A 17,618-nucleotide genomic window follows, 5' to 3' on the forward strand; every position below is an offset into this window, starting at 1 on the left:
CCCCCCCGACTTTTTTTTTAAATACCCCCATAACCTCCATTTTTTTTAAATACCCTTCCCCCGTAGTCTCCACATTGCCTCTGGTTGCCCCGCACAAACACAAGAAAGGCAGGAAGTGTCCCCGGCGCGCGGAAGTGATGTCACATTCCCCACCCGGGCGCCGGCGGATGACGCCACTTCCGCGCCGCGAGTTCTCGCGAGATCGCGGGATGGCCACGGGGTCGGGCGGAAGCGAGGTGGGGGGTCGGGGCTGCGCTCCGCGCCCGCCTGGGACATGGCTCCGCGCAGCCGCCCCCTAGAGCCGCCGCGCCCCGGCGCCGCCATGCCCAAGCGGGGTGCCCGCAAGCGGCTCAAGTTCCGTGCCGACGACGTGTGCTCCGAGCACGGTGAGGCGAGGCGAGGCGAGGCTAGCCGGGCTGGGCTGGGCTGGGCTGGGCTGGGCTGGGCCGGGCCGGGTCCCCTTCCCTCCCCTCCCCTCCCCCGCCTGACCCCCGCTCTCCCGCAGTGACCGTGGCCGACTTCGCCAACTCCGACCCCGCCGTGGTGCGCTCCGGGCGCGTGAAGAAAGCCGTGGCCAACGCGGTGCAGAAGGAAGGTGAGATCCCCTCGGGGGAGCCCTGCTTTTCAAGACAAAAATCGAGGACATAAAAGGCGTCGGGTGTCGTGTCAGTAAGAGACAGAGCAGCAGGAAATCGGCCTGTCCTCTATGATGGCCTCCCTAGCGGGGAAGCTGCTGCTGCTCTGGCGGGACGGCGCCGTTCCAGCTGCTCCGGGGTGCATGCCCTGGGCAGAGGCTGCTCCGGGGCAGGTGTGCTGTGGGGGCGGAGGTGAGGGGTCTGTGGGTCCGTGCCGGCTGCCCAGTCCACAGTGCCAGGCGAGTTTGACACCCCCAGTCTGTGGGGATGGTGGCAGCTCTCTGAAGTGTTGGGATGTGGAAATCTAGCTGATTATTTTGGTGCCTGATGAAGGGTGAACTCAGACCCTGCGCACCTTGACTCGGAGGGTTTTGCAGAAAGTGTTATAACCCCCCCCCCCCAAAGACCTGGCTGAGAGCCCTGACCACAAGAGTGCTCTTTCTGCCTGTGGTTTGGGAACCCTCCTCTTCGTCTGAAGTAGTAAACATTGGATTAAAACAATCTCTAATGCTCTGCTAGTTGACATCAAGCTTTATGCCTGTGACAAACGCTTAAGGGGGAAGACGTGTGTAAGTGAGTGTTGTGCAAGTGGGACAGCCTTTCCCCATCGTGCTGCAAGTGGTAACTTACTCTTTTGCCAGCGCCACCGAGGGCTTTGCAGGATGTCCTCATCAGGTGGTTTCTAAGAGTGTTGTTGCAATGCTTTGTTGCCTGCTCCCCTCTTAGCTCTGTTTAGGCCATTCTGAACCAGCATGCGTTTTGTTTAGCTGTAACATTTTAAAACTTTAAAAGATTTTAAAAGTTATGTCTAGCTGCATCCTTCATTTTTTCATCCTCTAGATCAGGTGCATCAAACTCCCTGCTCCCCTTCCCCTGCCAAAGTCCTGACCTGGACTGGCAAGTGGACATCAGGGTAAAAGCAGCTTTGGCCACCTCCTGTTGCTGATGCACAACCCCAACAGGGTTCTGTGCCCCTGATTTCAGCAGAGGGCCCTGAATTCCTGACACTTCTGGGAGGTCTTTGGGTCAAATAACATAGCTCCAGCCCATAGGCTATGCATTTGGCATCCCTACTAGAGCTGGGGTTGGCAGCCTGGTTAGGGGGCTGGGCACATGACTTATGAGGAGAGGCTGAGGGAATTTGACTTATTTAGTCTAGAGAAGAGGAAACCGAGAGGGGATTTAATAGCAGTCTTCAAATGCCTGAAGGGGGGTTCAAAAGAGGATGGAGCTGGACTCTTCTCAGCAGTGGCAGATGACAGAACAAGGAGGAATGGTCTCAAGTTGCAGCAAGGGAAGCTTAGGTTAGATATTAAGAAACAAAACCTTACTTGCTAGGAGAGTAGTAAAACACTGGAGCAGGTTACCCAGCAAGGTGGTGGTATCTCCATCCTTGGAGGTTTTTAAGACTGGGGTAGACAAATCCTTGCCTGGGATGATCTAGTTGGGGATGGACCTGCTTTGAGCAGGGGCTTGGACTAGATGTGACCTCCTGAGGCCTCTGCCAACCCTAACTTTCTATGATTCTAACCCATAGCCCACCGGCTAGATCCAGCCCATGGAAACAGTCTGAAGATGTGGGGCTTCAGCAGCATTTGGGCAGGGGCTTCACCTGCAGAGGCTCTTCTTCTCATCCCTGCTACTGCAGAGATAAAGGCTGGCAGCAGCTGGGTCCTAGCACCTGCCTCACCATCTGCATCTGACCCATTTGTGCATCCTTCCAGCCTCATTTTTGTCCCTTAGTTTTCATTTGTCTTTTCTTTCAAAATCAGTTTGAAAGATTTGCATGCTGTCTGCTATTGAGACCAGACTAACAGTTTTTGAGTTGCCTGAATCACGTTTTTTCCTTTCTTAAATATAGGTGTTGTTTGCTGCTCTCTCATCATGTGGTACCATCCCTAATTTGACCAAGCTCTTAAACTCTTTGTTATCAATTTTGTAACTTCCTGTGCTGGTTTGTTTTGGTTTTTTTAAATACTCAAAGATGGAGATTCCATCTTGGTCTTTCCAACTTGTATATGCTGCTTGTGTTCAAGGCCTGTACCCATATTCTATCTTTCTTTATGTAGATTGGGAGGACTAGTTTGCAGAGCTGTTGATACAAGTGGCAGAAGCAGGCAAAAAGGCCTGTTAAATGTAGGAGGCCACTTTGTGTAAAAGGGAATGGAACTTCCCACTCCAGTCAAACCAATGAGTTTATGATCACCTAGCTAAGGCCTTGGTCAGCATCTCCTCTTAATTGTGTCTTTAAAAACAAAACAAAAAAGACATTCCCATTCATAGTGGTTGCCTAAGCAGATGCCTTATAGCAGCAAACACCTCTAATGGTAGCAGCTGCAGTCAGCCCTGCCAGACCCTAACCAGCCTTATTACCATTCATGCTCTACTTAGTCGTGTCTAATCTCTTGTTCCTGGTTCCAGTGAAATCACTTTGTGGTTTGGAAGCCTCTCGTGTTCCTGCCGAGGAAGTACTCTCCTTGTCTGGAGAATCCTGTGATAGCAGCGACGAAATGGACGCTAAGGAAAGCATTAATGAAAGAACTGGCTCTAGAAAAAAGAAAAGCAAAAGGCACAAAGGTATGACTGTTCGTCTTGCCCGATGTGCAGGGTCCTTGCCAAGATCCTTGTCTTTGTTTAAGCGTTTCTCAAATCTGCTTCGCCTTTTCCTCTTTCAAGCAGTGTGTGATATTTGTGCCTTCTGAAAGGGCTGGAAGTCATACAACTTGCAGATCAGTAGCAGGTCTCCTGCCCCCTACTAATGCCAAGGTTGAATTCCTGTCACCTTGTTATCATTGTGGTTGATACACAGTTTACAGAGGTGGGGATTTCTGTGCCTCAGCTGCTCCACGGTAACTGTCCTGTGCTCACTCTCTTACAAAGAACAAATCCATCAGGTTCACTTACCAGGGGTTAATTGCAGGCACAACACTTGTTCATATGTTTGCAGTTAACAGGGCAGGGACTTGCCATGGCATCCTGGCAACTGCCCTGTGCCTGCAATTACCTTGTGGTAAGTGAAAATTAAATGGTTCCATTCAGAGAAAATCTGCCCTGGTTTAGCTCTCACTGCAAGATAAGAGTAGAAAACTTACTGTGCAACAGCTGAGGCATGGTAAAGCTTTGCCTCTGTTAATTAAGAGCACACTTGGTAATTGCAAGCTCAGAGGAACCAGAGGCTATGTGGATCTTGTGATTCCACTTGTAACTGTCACATCCTCTAGCTGGGGATCCATTGCCTTGGAACCTGTGAGCTATGCATGGATCAAAAGTCTGAGCACAATCCATTAGGTCTTAAAAAATCTGATTGATTAGAAAAACATTTTTGCTTTGTTCACTTAAGAACAGCTTTGGAATGAAACAAACAAGTATGTGATGCTCTGGTTCCAGTGGAAATTTTTTTAAAGCGTCTTTGTGAAGCAAAACAGGTGGTTGAGTTGAGTGGCATTCTCTAATGCTTGCCATCCTGGAAGCTGTAATTGAAATGTAGATGAAACTGTGCAGCCGCTTAGTCACTCAGAAAGGGTCTTACATGAGAGGTACCAATTGTCAGAGAAACTATGAAATGGTTGTAGTTAGAGATGTGCTTGTTTCTTCTTAGCTATTGATACAGTGCAAAATGATGCAGATCCTCTTTTCCATCCACATGAGACTGCATGCATCAAACAGGCCTTTCTCAAATGTGCTTTTTCAAGTCTTTTGGGATGGATAGCACTTGCAAGTCTTTGTATAACCTCATGCTGCTGCCCCAGCTATTATTTTGGTAACTATAAAAACAGGCGTGATGCAAAGGTGGTTTGGGTAGCGGTATCAGTTTTGACTCTTACGGTCCTCAGCATCCTCATAATGAACTTCATTTGCTTGCAACACCAGTAGTGGAAATTGGCTAATTGAGCCCTCTTGGGTAAATTTGCCTCTACATTGCACCATCTCCACATTATTTCCTTATAGTAATCTCATTTACAACATCGAGTATAAAGGAAGATAGATGCTCATGCTGTTTGCTAACCAAGTCAACCAGAAAGGACCTGGAGTCTCTGTAAGACAGTGACAAGTAGGATGTGTTTGCAAAATGAAAATAAGATCTGAAGCATATCTGTGCTAGGTTTATGTCATCTAGCACAGGTAACAGCAATGGGAAGATGAGGTGACTTGGACAAATAACCAGAGCACAGACCTTTGAGAACTGTAGGCATGTTAGCTGGTTGCTAGCTTGTGCTAAAGCCATAGCACTGTATTAACATTGTTGCTTTTGCTCTTGTTAGCTAAATTAAAGCCAGCATACACGTGGCTACTCATGCTGCAGTCATACCTTCATCTTGCTGTGATGATATATTCATGGAGAAGAGGCAACCAACCCCCAACTTTAAGGACTGTTATCTAGGAATTGTGTTATGCTAACATGTCCCATTGTCTTTAGAAAACCCTGATGGGGATGTTGGAGAGGAGTATCCCATTGACATTTGGTTGTTGCTGGCCTCCTACATACGTCCGGAAGATATTGTGAAATTTTCTCTCATTTGTAAGAAAGCATGGACTGTAACTTGCACTGCTGCCTTTTGGACCAGACTCTACAGAAGGTGTGGCCATAAATAGTTTGTAATCTAAGTTAAAGAGTCTTCCGTGGTGTCTGATTCTCTGCTGAGCTATTAATGGGGATATATCTCTTAGGGAGTCTTGGACTGGAACATACGCATGGTTAAATCTGGAACACGATTCACTTTGAAAGCGATTGCAATGTGCATGTGTGTGTAATATAAATATATATTTATACACGCACATATACGTTTGGCTTCTGAAATATTTTCCATTCTATAATTGGCATCTACCTCCTAGCCTGTGCTGTCTCTGTTAAAAGTGGCTGTGTAGAGAACTTTAAACAACCTTTCTTAAGATAAATGCCTTTTAGGTTCTGGGTATCTTCCCATATATCAGACTCCCACTCCCTGGGTATCTTCCCATATATCCAATACATATTTTAAAAATCTAGCAAGCTTTTCTGGTTGTCATGAACTAAGTGCTCGAATAACATTTTCCTAAGAGGACAGATTTTTGCTTCAAAATGCTCAGAAATGCTTTTGCCAAAGTAAGTGTCCCCTCATTTTTTTTTTAAAGGGTTAGCTTTTTCTGCTAAAGGCTTACCTCTATCTTGAGCATTGATTGCGATTACATGCTGATAAATAAATATGGCACACTCGCAGCACTTAGAGAGCCCCAGGGGCTTAGGATATCAGCTGTTTGGGGAGCATGTAGTGTGGCAGCCAAGGCATTCTGACAGGGGATCCATTTGTTCTGCTAATTCTTAATGCTTAGTTTTGTAGCTATGGGACGCTTACTTTAGCCTATTTCTGGCTTCACAAAGGGATTTTTGGTTTGTCATGGTCTTTCTGTAGGCACTATACCTTGGATGCATACCTGCCTCTCCGCTTACGGCCAGAATCCATGGAAAAACTGCGCTGCCTGCGTGCATGTGTAATCCGTTCGTTATACCACATGTATGAACCTTTCGCTTCTCGAGTGTCCAGGAATCCAGCTATTCCAGAGACCACTCCCAGCACTTTAAAGAATTCCAAAGTAAGTGGTATCATTTGATGAAATTAATCAAGTTGGGTCCAGCTGTTACCCTTTCTCTACATTTTTTTCCTTTCAAAAGATAAGTCTTGTTCACAGTAGTGCTGGTGAAGTGTGTGCTGGATCAGTGATGTATAGACAATATCAGTGCTAAGAAGAGCAGCTTTTGACGATTTGTAATGTACCTGTATTTATACAACTCTACTCATAGTGGGGTCGTGGTCCATGACTGACCTTTCAAAGTGCTTCCATCATACCAGTATCACTAGAAAAATGTCATCTGCCTCAATGAAATGGCAGAGTTTTAAAATTAATTAATTAATTAATTTAAAAAAAATCTCCCCAGTGCTATGTAATCTGGGAATGCTCTCTCCCCCAACTGGAGCAGACCAAGAGCATCAAAAGTGATGCTTGCAGCCTCTAAAAGGAGAGTACCTTGACATTGTGCTTCTGTGGCCTGTCAAGCTTGGTATCTGCCAAAGGGAAAGGGGAGCAAGGCAGTATGTATGGCTAGCATGAGAAGTGAGTGCATGCTTTTGAATATGGCTATGCAGGCAGGTGGGGAAAGCTCGGGAGGAATTGCTCTGGATTTCAGTGAGAGAGATTCCCCTGCTGTCCTTGCATGGAGTTTTGCAGTATTTGTCCCACTTTAGCTGCTGCTTAATAACTTGACTCCTCATTCTCTCTGCAGTTCTAGTTTGCTTCTTATTCACAATTGACTGATGTTTGGCAAACTAGCCTAAGTCACAGTGCAGGGGGGGGTCCCCCCTCCAAAATCTAAAAATATATTGAACTAGGCTTTCAGCCTCCAAAACCTGAGGGATACAGTTTGGACACTTTCACTTTCTTTCAATGCAAGATGCAACAAACTCATCCTTTGCTGTGTGACATTCACCCTCCCCTTCCTTCCATGTGAGGGCACTGATAAAAAGTGGCTTGCTACTTGGGATCAGAGTAGGGGTGCACCTATTAAAGATTTTTTGGCTGATACCGATGGCTGATTATTAACCAGCCGTATCAGCTGATACCAATCTGATAGCCAATATGCAGCCCGGAAGCTTGGAGAGCAGCATCTGACCAGTAAGTCTGTGTGGGTAAAGGCTGGGGTGGGGGGGCAGATAGAGGCCCCTGTGGTGAAGGAGGGAATGTGGTAGGGGCAGGCACTGCCCAGTTGGGGCAGAGCAGGGCATGGGACAGAGCCATGGGTGGCTCATCTGGGACGTGCAGGGGGTAGGGGAAGGAGAGGTAGCTCCCTGCCACTGTGTGCACCTGCGATGGAGGCATGGAAGGGGCATGTGCCCCCTGGATTTGTGCGTGGGGCAAAGGCAGGCTGCCCTCTTCGGGCTTGGGACCAGGGGCTGCGCCAGCCTTTTCCCAATGTAGGGGCTGGGCCAGGGCTGCGCTCAGGTGGGCTCTTTTGGGAGGGGTGGCTGTGGAGAATTTTGGGGTGGTTATGGCTTACCCTGTAGCCACCCCTCCCAGCGCCACTGCCACGCGCCCTGCCCCATTTCTGCTGGCTCAGTGCAGCCCTGGCCCAACCGCCCCTGCCGGGAAGAAGCCAGCAGAGCCCCTGGCCCTGAGCTTGCAGCCAGCCCTCATCCTTCACACAAGTCTTAGGGGCACATGCCTCCCCTGGGGGTGTACACAGCTCCGGGGAGCTGCCCACCCTTCCCCATGCCCCCTGAACGAGCCGTCTGCGGCTCCATCCTGCACCATGCCCTGCCCTGTCCCAGCTGGGCAGCACCTGCCCCTGTCCCGCTCCCTCCCTCACTGTGGGGGCCTCAATTTGCCTGCCTGCCCGCACCTGCCCCCACCCTGTCTCCACCACCCCAGACTTACTGGCAGGAAGCTGCTCTCCCCACTCCTGGGCTGCATCCCTGGATGTATGCATGTTGCAGCTGTGCACATGCACGTGGCATTTGTTAGTGACATTATCGGCTACACTGGCCAAAAAAAGCCAATTGCCAGTAATGTCAATTTTCCTTTTATCGGTGCTAATCCAATATGGAGCGATATCAGTGTACCTTTAGATCAGCCATGGGACAACCCGAGAACATCCTGGTAGCAAGCCAGTCAGGTTAAAGGATTATTGGCAGCTCAGTGCACAGGTCTTCTGTAGCCATAGGTGCTAAAAGTTTTCCATTTCCTGAGTTTCTTTTCCTGAATATTATGTTCAGGCATGATCTTTCTGAAAAGAAAATCACAGTTCCATTAGCTTTTGAGTTTAATATCCTCAGTCCCCTGGAATCTAACCTGCTTTTGGAGCAACCTAACCAATTACCCTAATACCCAGGCTGTAAAAGCCAGAATCCTCCAAATTAATGATGCCAGCAGGGTTGGCATCCAGTAGTCATTCATACTGACACCATGACGGCTTTGGTGCCCACTGCTAGTGCTTATACCATACTAACTGTCTTGTAAAGACTCCTTGTGTGTGATATCTGGTAACTGTTCATTGCTTAAAAAAAAAGGAAATTAAATGATGAAAAGGCTTTGTTAGAATAACAGTAGAGGTCTGACTTAAACCCATCAAAAGACAGAAATGTCTGTGTCCGATCCCACTGTATGCCTCCGCATACCAGGTCTCCAGACTGTCTGCATTTGCTCCATGTGCTGTAATGCCCAGGCACAATGGTGTATGCTGAGTGGGACCTTACATTACCTCTCTGCTTCCTTGCTTCATGGGTATTGGTTATACCCTTAGGGGTCTATTAACACTAATGGCAGATGCCCAAATAAATTGTGCATGCAGCAAGGGGAGGCTCCAGACCTCTCTCTCACTGAATCTAGCTTTTCCTCTTTAATTTCCTTTTTTCTTTCCTTAGTGTAGCTTGTGTGGGACACTGGAGCTGTTGTGGTGTCAGCAGAAGTGTTTGCCCTTTAAAGACACCCCCATTATTTTTGGTGGAGCAGCAGGCCATGCAGCGCACGTCTGAAGGGCAGGACGGCTGACACGTGGACAACATCCTCTGCCCCTTAGGAGGTACTTACCATTTTGTGCTTAATTACTTGCCATGGTCAAATGCACTGTTAGCTGAGGCTGGCTCCATGGAGCAATCAGCGGTGTAATCAGATAGAATTAGTCATACCCTGCTTACCCGTTTGGTGGAGCTGTTCTGAGCTTAACTCCACTTCAGCCTTGCACGTGACGTTTAAGGGATTCACCCCAGCAGGGATCCTGGTCAGATTCTTGCCTGTGATTATGCAGGTGATACAATCCAGAATCAGAATTTAACAGCAAAGATACTCTAGACTTTGTCCCAGTGTGGGTCATGTGGGGGTACCATGTCCCAACTGGAACAAAACTGCATTAATATGATTCAGATTGCAGCTGCCCTCCTGTAATCAGATTGGACAGCCTTGGTGGCCACGGTGGAATGTCTGTCCCTAGAGCAGGTACAGGACAGAAAATAGCAGAAGCTACCAGATGGTGAGAGGGAAGAGAGACCAGAGAGAGTATCCCTCTTTAGGCCAGAGAGACCATCCCTCAGGGAGAAAATTGCTTCCTTGACTCATTCGCTGCAACTGACTCTGCTAGCAGGACTAGTAATGGCCAGTTGTGGTAGATGGCTGATTTCTGTCAGAGATGAGATGTGGCAGATTTTCTTTTCTTTGGGTTTTTTTTTCTAGCTACCAAACAACTCTCAGGTGCTAAAAGTTTCCCATCACTGACAGTTTTTGGATGTTGTGCTGTTTCCCTTCCACACACCTTGATATCTGCCAAGAGTTTTAAAGAGTGTCTTGTGCTGGCCCATATAATCCCCCAGATTGCACCCCTGTGTAGAAGGGTCCACAGTCACCTTGTCATAGATAAAGATCTCCATAAATCACACCAGAAGTACCCCCTGCAAATGTTTTTCATTTTACCACTTGCCCTCCTTTCCCCTGATTAGCAGAGTAGCCCTGCTGGCTGGGCTGTTTGCCACTGATAGCCAGAGAAGCAAAAACTGTGGTTTTAAATATACTGCTATTTTTGCTTCCCTGGTAAACTGCCCAGCTGGCGGGGCCCCTCTGCCAATCAAGGAGGGGAGCAAGTGGCAATACGAAAAACATTAAAGGAGCTGCTGCAGAGGGCACTTCAAGTGCAATTGATGGAGATCTCTAGCCATGGAATCCTTTAATGTATGTTTGCCAGGGTGCCATGCTTTGGTACCTTGCTGCCTCTGTGGCCAGGCTATCTGACACAGTGTACTCCTCCAGAACAGAAGAGTGTTTTGGCCTGGTATCCGAGGTGCACCAGCAAAGCTTCAGTTTGTACTTGCAAAATATTACAACATGCCCCTAGTATGACATTAGTGACATTTGGGGGCTATGAAGGGGAATCTCATGACTCCAGAGTGCCCCCGGAACAACCTCTTCTTTTTTTTTTTTTTTTTTTAAATTACCTTTGCCTCGTCTTTGTCCTTTGCTCTCTGTCTTCCTCTGTCCTGCTTTAGTTCCTCCTTGCTGCTGCCCTGTTCTGTGTGAACTGAATGCATGGTTAAGCTGACCAGAGACGTTGATTTAATTAAGCTGCTTTCTGTGTTGTGTGCCTGTGAAAGAACCAAATCAATTCCACCTTTGCTTCCCTGTGGAATGGATGAGTAGGGTTGAAGGCTATCTAGTTGTTGGCTCATATACTGTGCTCTGGTATTGCAAAATTGTCAGCTTCTGCCTGTCAAATGGAAAGTGCTTTGTGGATTTTCTGAGTATAATTGACTCAGATGTTAGCCATCTCTTCTGCTGCTCCTCTGGTTTCAGCTGGTCTGACTGCATGTGCTGAAATTCACTGTGTGTGGTGTCCTAAGCTCTAAGGGTCTCATAACTTTATTTTTTTTCTGCAACAGTGTCTGCTTTTCTGGTGCAGAAAGATTGATGGGAACAGACAAGAAACAATGTGGGAATTTAATTTTAAGTTCAAAAAAGAGGTAAGAAAGCTAAATGTTTAGTTATTGAAATGTTGGGACCAAAATGGCAGGGTTCTTAAAATGTTTTTTTTTTTTTTCCTCTGGGATTACTCTTCATGGTGACAGTAGATCAGTGGAAATCTGTGATCTTGGAGTAACAAAAGTAAACATTGCTAAATGCAGAAGTTCGGTAAAGTACCTTTAGAATAGCAAATTGAGAGCAGGAGACAGTTCTTTCTACTGCAAAATGGACCCTACTTCCATAGTTCCTTTTCTCCACTCATAATGGGCATTTAGCCTGCTGTCCAAATGACTCAAATAGGGATTTGTGGCCTGGCACCTCTGAAAATCAGGCCACTTGAATTTGTTGGCCTAAATTTGAGGGGCCATATTAAAAACCTTTTGTCTAAAGGTCTTGTTTTCTGAAAGGTTTTCAAAGAACTGCGCTGGCAGTGCATAGAAAAGTGAGGTTACCACTGTAGTGAAACCCTCCATTAATCTTGATAGATGTGGTATAGCACAATATTGAGAAGTCTACAGACCCTGTCTTTCAAAAGGCAGGTTTGCCACTCCAAAGCAAATGCTTTGCCCCAGGAAAGAGGCCTTCCTTGTCCATGTAAGCTGTCTGTTCAAATGGCTGAAAGTTTGGTAGGAATTCCTTGCCAACTAGTAATAGCTTTTCGACGTGAAGTGAAACTCGTGGTCAGATTTAATTTAGTTGAATGAGTCTCTCTCTGTCTCTGTCTCTCTCGCTCTCCTACAAGTCTCCCAGGTTTAAGAATAACTGTTGCAAAGGTCTTCAGCCACCTGTTCAGTATAAAGAAGTTCACACAAACCCTGATCACGACTGCTGTCTGTTGCAGATCACTACCTTCAACTTCATTTTTGTGCCAATAGTCATGGGTATGATATTTACCTTGGTAAGTGTTGAAGACCAAGCCTTGTACATAGTGTTAGCTTAGAAGAAATGAGCTGGTTCCTTACCTTTCTTTGTAAATTTTCCTACAACAGTTGCACTTCTAAAGGGTACTGGGGGCCATTGTTTGAGGATCTTCTCAGTTTAGTTTTTATATGAATCTTCAAGTGCTCTCATACTTGATTTCAACTTGAAGGAATTGGGCTTTTTATTCTAATTTCAGTTAAATGTACTGTGTTTCAAAGCTGGGAGTTAACTTGTATATATGCAATAGTTCCTAAAATATTTTTTGGTTACGGTTTTAAATCCTGAAAACTGAGTTCGAGAAGAGTTTAAGTTCTCCTAGCCTTGTCCTTCCATAAGATGTGAGTTCTAAAATGGAAGTATCTTGTTTTAGAAGAAAATAACTAGAATCTTTCTGGTTTTGATTTAAAAAAAAATATATATATATCTCCCCTGCCCCACCACTTTTTTAATAGAAAACATCCTGAAGAGTTCTGTTCTGTGCTAACCTATTTTATTCTTAAAATAATCAAAAATAAACTTTAATGTAATTGTGCAAGGAAAAAATTGAATAAGTCGTGATCAGAGTCCCCAGCAGTAAATAGAAGGGAAACTGGGGTGCACTCTGGCATTCTGGAAATGATTTCTAGATGTCTGTTTAAATAGTTTTTTTGTGTGTTTTTTTTTTTCCCTGCAGTTCACAATAAATGTGAGCACTGACATGAGGCATCATAGAGTGCGGTTGGTATTCCAGGATTCTCCAATTTGGAATGGCAAGAAACCCCGAGTTGACCAAGGAATGCAGGTTGTCCTGGACCCTGTGCACAGTGTGCGCCTTTTTGATTGGTGGCACCCTCAGTACCCCTTTTCTCAAAAAGCTTAGTGTGATCCTGCATCTGCAAGCAGCCACTTGCTGACTGTATTCATCAAGCTGAAGAGAATTTCTAAAAACCAAGGAATCCTATTTTTATTTTGTGAAAAAATTCTAGAGTCTCACAAATGATTTAAAACTACAAAGCCAGTATATGTATATAACTTCCAGGCTGTGATGGGCAGAATCAAGTAAAAGCAAATAATTTGTAAACACACTTTTATGTAAAACTCACGTTTTATGATTTGAAAGGAGCTTCGTGGAACTGTTCATTTAAAATCCTGGTGCTAATGAAAGTAGTGCTGTGTTCTGTTATCCTAAAGGAAAGCAGGAAGCTTCCTTTTCACACTTGAGAGAGTTAGATATTATATCGCAAATCAAGCATCAGTGACAAGCCATTGCAGTGTGATTGAACACAGCTATAGGATCCCATTGCCTAAAGTCCAGCAAGTGAAACCGCAGTTACCGTCGCTAGTCTGACTCACCATATGATCTGTGAGCACGAAAAAACAGAAATGATCAAGATAAATGAGTTAAAGTGCAAGCTGTCAGGTAAAGGAGTGTGTTGATAATATAAAACCAGTGTTCCACCTTGTCACCCTGCAGGCCAGAAAAGTGGCATGAGGCCTGTCTGCAGGCCATACTGGACCGAGGTTCAGGTTCAGGCCTACACCACCCCTATATGCTGGGATCGGCTTCCAGGGCCCCACAGCCCTCTGCGTGCCCAATCTAGCAAGGCTGTGACTTGCAGGGCTCTCCACAGACTGGGGGACACAGTGCCCCAGGAAGCAGATTTGGTCCACAGTTGAGTGGTCACAATATAAAAGATCACTTCTTAAGCTCATACTGTCCCTTTTTAAAATAACAACCTAAAATACAAAATTGAAAGCTTCCTATGGGCAGGGAAAGGAAAGATGAACCAAAATTAAAAAAAAACCCAGAGGTCAGTAGGTAGTAGTCATACTTCTGGCTTTAGAAGAATGTAATAGCTCTGTCTCTGAACAAAGCTAGCAGTGTTTGGAGCTAGTGACTTCTGGAACCTAGTCACAGTAACGAGTAATAGTTTGCGTCCAAATGAGCGTGGTCATGCAGTTTGTGGCACTGCAAACACGTTTGTAGTGCCACATACTGTGCAGTCCAGTGTTCTCTACACTGCAAGGGCACGCTGGCTGAGCATGTGCTGTGCTGGGTTTTTTCCCCATGGTTTTTTGTTTGTTTTTGTTTTTTGGACCCCTGCACAGTGCTGGCCCCACCCTCCCCTACTCCATCTGGGGCCAAAGTGTGTGTGGCATGGGCATTCCCCAGGCACAAGTAGTAGCAGCAATAATTGCGTCTCTGCAACTTGTCCCCGGGGAACCAAATGTCCATGTGCATCTGGACACACCCTGGGCCAAATGAACTATTGGGATGGAGTAAACCCCAAAGCCTTCTTCAATCCTTGTTGTTCTCCATGGTGCTGGGAGAGGATTGGAAGGTGCTGAGTCTGGCTACAGGTGAGTGGCAGCACAATATCCCCAGTCTACTGGGGTGGTTTTATACAGAACCGTTAAACTCCACTGGCAAGTATGTGCATCAGACTTCTGTAAGCTTTGATGTTGAATGTCTTGGGGAGAGAGCTTTTAAATTCACAACTTCTATGTAAGATCCTGTGGTTGAAGCAGAGGCAACAACTTCCTGACCAAAGGGGCAGCACAGGCCCAGTGGGAAGCATATTTTCCTCAGCAAGTGAATAGGCATGAGAGATGCAGTAAGTGGAATTCTGTTTTGCTTCATGGGTCTAAATCACAGTTATTTTGCTTTGTTCTTAGGCCTTCCTGGCACTGCTGCTGTGGTGTTGGGTACATTAGCATTGTCAGTCTACAAGTGCCTGGAAACACATTAATGTCCCTGAGGGGAGGAGCATGCATTCCTTCTTGATATTGGCTGCTTGCAGGGCTGGTGGGGGTGGGGATATGCACTTTACTGGAAGCAGCAGGATGTTAGTTCGACCTGTCTCTAGTGTCTATAGATCCAGCACTTCAGTGAGGCTTTTTTGGTGCTTTTATCTAATAGCTGTTTCAATCAGCTGTTAGATAAAAGCACCAAAAAAGCCCCATTAAAACACCCAATATATACATATGCTGCAGAGCTGGGTTGAACTAACTTGTTGCCTCTTCTGGGCATGTCCAGGGCATGCGGAGTTTGAAGTAAAGCAGGTGGGGGGTCCCCCCTGCCCTGCAAGCAGCTTAAGTATCTCCCACCAGGAGCAAGGCTGCGGGCTAGAAACTAATTTTCATGAGCTGGCTGGTGCAACAACCCTTCCCAGTTTGGCCCTGCCCCCTTGCTCCTCTCAAAAGCTGGCACAAGTGTCCCACCTATCCCATGCACCTTGTTCTGGGAGATGCTGTGCAGTGTCAGATGGGGAAAGGCTGCAGCAGGAACTGGCTCTCCTACCTGCTTCAAGCTTTGCAGACAGCACTAATGAGATTGGAGAGTGTGCATGCGCTGCAGCCCTTTCTAATTTGTCTGTGCAGAAGACATCTTTTCTATTCATTCCATCCAGGAAGAACACACACCACCTGCAGAGACTTCCTCAGCCTGACTAAGGGTTTTTAAACCTGAAAGCTTACTAAATTTTTTTCCAACTATTTAAGTTGGTCTAATAGATTCACCCAAAGCCTTGTCTGCCAAGACACAAAGAGAAATTTTAGCTGGACACAGCATCTGGTTGAGAGCCACTGGGGCCAAGTTGAGCACAAGAGTGCTGCTGTTTAAACACAACAGGAAATAGAATTCCATTTGTGCAGAGTGAGTCTGCGTCCTAGAGAAGTGGTTCCCAACCTTGTCCAGACCAAGGAACACCTATATTAATAAACATTTTCCATGGCACGCCTGTTAAGGCATTCCTCATCCCCATACTTACAAGCTCTCTGTAGCTCATTGCCACGGCATACCAGTTGGAAATGCTCTCGTAGAGTACTACAGATAACACTGACCTGGCATTCTGTTTTTACTCTTGTCTTAAATGAATATAATTCTCATTAAGTCATCTTGCCCTATGTCAGGGAAGACTTGACCAGTACTTCTTTTCATATTGATCTTGTGCACTATAGTCTGATTTTTTTTAGTGCAGCTGCTGGGAAAAAAATATGATACGGAGAATTCCCATTTTTCAACTTACCCCTGCTTAAATCCAGTGTGTAAAGGCACAAATGCGTCAACATATCCTGTGTAGAGGTCCCTGTCAGAGTGTCTTGAATGCCCATGTAGCCACTGAAATCAGTGCAGATAGGAATTTATCTGCATTGATTTCAATCTCTCTGTGACAAGCACCTGTCTGTTGTGGATGTTCTGTGGTTTTGCACTTCTCATTAGAATTTATCTCTAGCAAGACTCCTGCCTTGATGTTCCCTCCCTATCATTTTCTAATGTCTGTTTTAAAAAGATACCAGGCAAGTTTTGAATCCAAAGTACTCTGCTTTCAAAACTTGGCATCTTCCCATAAAAATTGCACATTTCAGTCAAACCATGGGGTAAGCAGATGCATAATGGCTAGATAAATTCATACAGCAATGATGCTAAAGTATATCTTTGGTCTTGAAACAGAGAGGATGGGCAACAGTGTTAGCATGTTTTTACTAAAGCACCTCCCAGTAGACTTGTAGTAGTATTGTGTAACCACACCTGGAACCCAGACTTGCCCTGCACTATGTGGAAGCACAAGAATTAGAGAAGGGCTCTTTTTTATTTTAACCTTTACACACTCCCAAGGGGAGAAGCCCCTGGTGACTAAAAATGCACAGGCTTATCTTTGGAGAGCAGTCATTCCACGCTTAATAAGAAAGCCAAGGACTCCAGCTTGTCAACCCTCTTTATCTGTGCCCACCTTGTTGGAAGTCTTCTGCTGAAACGTAGCACAAAAAAGTGACATGTAGCCTTGTTCTGTTTACTCCCTACCTTACAAACTCCAGTGCTTGTCCCTGTTGTATCACTGTGATCTTCTCTACATAATGGTTTGTGTTAACTAAAACATGACAGTTGTCCAGGGTGTGACCATGGACAAATTTAAATGACTATTTAAAAGAAAATTCCAGGGTTCCCAGCTATGCAATGAACCAGATGGTTTTTAATCATCATCTTTTTCAGGCTGTGGGACAGGTCTGTACAAATGACAGCCAGCCTGATGTAAAGACATTGGTTTGGCATGCCTGGTGTGGAGCAGAAACAAGGTTCCTGCTGACAAACTCTAGCTGGTGGTTTATCCCCCTGTAACAGGCTGATGCCTCTGCATGCAAATCCTAATACTTTTGTTTCAGGAAATAGTTGTACAAGCTGCAATGCATTACAAGATGGAGAAATTACGTTCATCTTATTAAATCCTGGTGCCCAGGTTGGGGGCCGAAGTGAGGTGATATGGTTGGTAGCCATTGTTTTGTGGCCAGAGCATGCTTAAAGCCTTGCCTGTGCTTATCCCATGCTGCAGACAGTAGGTGGCACTGCTATGCAGCCAGAGTGCATTCACTACTGGTAACGGTATAGCAGCTGAGTGGAGGTAATGTGTGAAGTGCACCCTGGGGAAACACCAGTGGGTGAAGGGATTTCAGAGCTAACAAGTGCAAGAGTGTTTCCACGTGCCTTCTGCTGGGTGCTGGGGGACAGCAGAAGCCCTACTTTAGGAAACGGGTAACAGGGTCCTCACTCCAGGGGTGGCCATCCTGCCCCTGGAGTACCCTCTTAGTCCTTGGCCTCACTGCCTCTCA

At 46.0% G+C, this 17,618-nt stretch overlaps 1 protein-coding gene across 1 annotated transcript; it reads left to right on the top strand.

Moving 5' to 3' along the window:
* Nucleotides 1-200: 200 nt before the first annotated feature.
* Nucleotides 201-13,096, top strand: TMEM183A (transmembrane protein 183A). The gene is made up of 8 exons (XM_019492598.2): nt 201-386; nt 506-595; nt 3,057-3,212; nt 5,053-5,212; nt 6,026-6,206; nt 11,030-11,110; nt 11,854-12,009; nt 12,706-13,096. Exons 1-8 carry the CDS (start codon nt 275-277, stop codon nt 12,889-12,891), a joined length of 1,122 nt encoding a protein of 373 aa, XP_019348143.1. The 5' UTR covers nt 201-274; the 3' UTR covers nt 12,892-13,096.
* The last annotated feature ends 4,522 nt before the right edge of the window (nt 13,097-17,618 follow it).

The sequence above is a fragment of the Alligator mississippiensis genome, chromosome 14 (genome assembly GCF_030867095.1).
Source record: "Alligator mississippiensis isolate rAllMis1 chromosome 14, rAllMis1, whole genome shotgun sequence".
NCBI lineage: Eukaryota > Metazoa > Chordata > Crocodylia > Alligatoridae > Alligator > Alligator mississippiensis.